The 3140-nt window shown below is 37.8% G+C and overlaps 1 protein-coding gene across 1 annotated transcript; it reads right to left on the bottom strand.

The window, feature by feature from the left end:
* Positions 1–314: 314 nt before the first annotated feature.
* On the bottom strand, positions 315–2474 carry LOC149234458 (protein DMR6-LIKE OXYGENASE 1-like). The gene is made up of 4 exons (XM_089461179.1): positions 2163–2474; positions 1783–2030; positions 931–1252; positions 315–802 (listed from the first exon to the last, which is right to left on the bottom strand). Exons 1-4 carry the CDS (start codon positions 2454–2456, stop codon positions 512–514), a joined length of 1155 nt encoding a protein of 384 aa, XP_089317305.1. The 5' UTR covers positions 2457–2474; the 3' UTR covers positions 315–511.
* Positions 2475–3140: the final 666 nt, after the last annotated feature.

Genomic DNA, 3140 nt, shown 5'->3' with positions numbered 1-3140 from the left:
ACGATAATAAGTTAATGTATAATTAATTTCATAATAAATTCTAATTAAACGGTTAGACAAAATATATTAATGAACAAAACTCAACATAGAATTTAAAATATATGAAAAGTTAACCCTTCATAATGTCTCAAAGATATTTTACAATATGTATATCAACTTATATCTCGCTAAGAAAATTCTCGATATTATCAGAAGGATATAACTATGTATATCAACTTAATATCTCGCTAAGAAAATTCTCGATATAATCAGAAAGATATAACTCAAAGACAGACAAAATAACCCAAAAAACGGCGGAGAAGGAAATGAAAACAACTTATATTAAGATGTTTTAGCGACATATAAATCCAACTTGATTATCTTAAACTGACGTTTTAGAGTACATTATACCAAATTGACTCTTAATATTCCAAACAAATACCCAACTAGGAAGAAAGATAATATATATCCAATCAAATACTCAACTAGGAAAAAGGGAGAGATAAATCCCATAATTCGATGCTGCACGCTTTTAGAGGTCGTCGTTCTCCTCCTCAGAAGAAGTCTCTGATGTTTGGGTATCATGCGAGAATGACCGCAAGCAGGTATTCCCTTGCAGTTTGCTGTTCCAGAAATTTTGGTAATATTCCTCGTATGTGAATCTTCTAAACAATGCAGGATGCTTTTCGTCAATCGATGCTGGTGCTGGACCGATGATTGCATCAGGAGAAGGAGAGTAAAATGTGGGAATTGAAATGCGTGTTTTTGAAGAGCTCACCACAGCACGATGCAGCACACTTCTGTATCTTCCATTGCTCAGAACCTGTACATAGATAATTGCATTTAAGCATCAATTATTTTGAAGTCGAACACGATGCGCATATTGATTCTAGAAATGAAAGCTTAAATCGGCAGAGGAGATTAATTAGAATGCAAGCAGATTGATGGAACCTGTAATTGATCGCCGATGTTGATAACAAAAGAATTAGGAATGGGGTTCACAGCAATCCAGCGTCCATTGTTGAGCACTTGTAAACCGGGCACCTCATCTTGAAGAAGAAGAGTGAGGACATTGGGATCTGAATGAGCTGGTAAACCGAACGTAAGCTCGGGATTGGGGCACTTGGGATAGTAGTTTACAGCCATGTGTTGTTCGTGTTTTCCAAGTGCTTTGTCCAGGAAGTCGGCCTCCAGTCCCAGGCTCTCCGATATCGCTTCCATCAGCCTCAGAGCAAGTGTCCTTATCTCTCTGCAATACATACTACACACTTCTCTGCCATGTTCATCAACAACGAGTAACGATCTTCAAAATCAGGAGATTATTCTGGTCCTAGAATGTTTTGTTTTGCAATTCACAAATCCCTCTCTCAACATCATCAATACCAACAAGAAATTATTTTCTGCAACTTATGCAAAAAGCAATGAAAACACTCAAATTTTTGGAAATTTTTTCTCAGATCAAATTGTTGAGAAATTTTGTGGATGGGTTATTAGATTCTATATTTAACTGATGAAAACCTTTGTAAAAAAATTATTAATTTTAACGACCTTTATTTTGATTGTACGTTAGGACATTCAACAGGTACGGAGGGGTTAACTTTTCTTCGTCTCCGTAGTCTAAAAGTTATAATCAAATTATGTGTGGAAACAAATTTTATTCAACTCTACAATTATCTATAACTTGTGAAAATTCTTTGCATTTAAACCCAAAAATTAAAATTATCTACTTAATAAATCATTCCAAAAATAATCTGTACGTAAAGAGCATAAGGCAATGACGCAATTCAAGCGGCCACTACATGCCTATAATCCGCAGGTTTTGAAGGCCAAGTGTGAACATGCTCTTCTAACGGATAACAATGGTGTCTCAGGTAGTCCCGCCAGTTGAACACTTGTTCTTTATGGATGTTGAAGCTCGTCGACAAACGTGTTTTGCTCAACGGATCGTCGGAATAATACTCTATTCTGTCCTCCACAGGCATTGTGAAAAACTCCTCCGCTACCTGTAGCATCCTGCTGCTCACCGTATCTGGAATGCCATGATTGATTATCTGTTCATGCAGAACCATATACACAACAAGAAAATGTTCAACCATCTTCAACCTGACATAATCTTTTGAAGATAATAATCGGAGGAGTTAGGAATGCAAATTAAATTGTGATAAGAGTATGAAAGCGGATACATGGAAGAAGCCGTATTCAGCACAGGCACCGGCAATTTGTCGGATAACCTCAGGTCTAGTAGAATCACACAGGAGAGCACCGACGTCCACAATGGGTATGGAGTCTAAAATGAGGACTACTTCATCCAGCATGGGTCGCTCGGTGGGAGGTCTGATGTAATGTTGCGGAAGCTCGGAATAGTTTGCTCCATTCGAAATTAATGGTATTGACTTCTCCTCCCTCTCATTGCGGTGAATTATGTGATCAGTTTCAGTTGAGGGGGCTTTCTCCGTCTCAACGTTCACGATCTCCATCTCGTCGGTCGAAGATGCCAAGCTCTACCTTAATTTCTTTATATGGTTAGAGGTATTTATAAATAGTATTTTGTCGATTCCACGCGGAATACGAGTGACGAAGAGTCTATGACGTCCAATGCGTGTAGAAAATGTGCAGGATACCCGGTACGACTGGCTGAGCATTCAATTCGGGAAGTATCAGATCATCGATTGGCTGAGCATTTAATTCTTGGGGAAGTATCAGATCATCGATTGTCACAACAGGTCTATGTCACGGGTGTCGAACAATTTTTAATGCTGTTTAACAGTGTGCTATTCTGTATGTACAGGGTACTTATAGCTGTCTAACACTCTGCTATGGTGACCTATTTGTTCGTGGCCTATTTGTTTTTTAGAGGTCATATCTGCTTTTTTTTTGGAAGACTAAATATTGTTATTCTACAATAAGATAACTAATGTTGACATGTGATCCAATATATACTCTATTCATCTGTCAATATTGCAAATGGTATATATTCGAAGATTATAAAGAATACTTGATGTGATAAGATCAGTAAATCAGATTAAATATATAGTACATATTCCAATTGTCCCATTGCCACAGCCTTTGTGGAATCCTGTGAAAGCTAGTGAAAACAGAGAACAAGCCTTGGACGTCCTAAGACATGTATGGACTCCAAGAAGTCAGTGGTAGCAGCTCAA

The sequence above is a fragment of the Pinus tabuliformis genome, chromosome 8, assembly GCF_031772625.1.
Source record: "Pinus tabuliformis cultivar Carrire ecotype Pingquan chromosome 8, CPIR1, whole genome shotgun sequence".
In the NCBI taxonomy this organism is placed as follows: Eukaryota; Viridiplantae; Streptophyta; class Pinopsida; order Pinales; family Pinaceae; genus Pinus; species Pinus tabuliformis.
The sequence above is the reverse complement of the archived record's forward strand: the minus strand, read 5'-3'. Positions and strand labels throughout refer to the sequence as shown.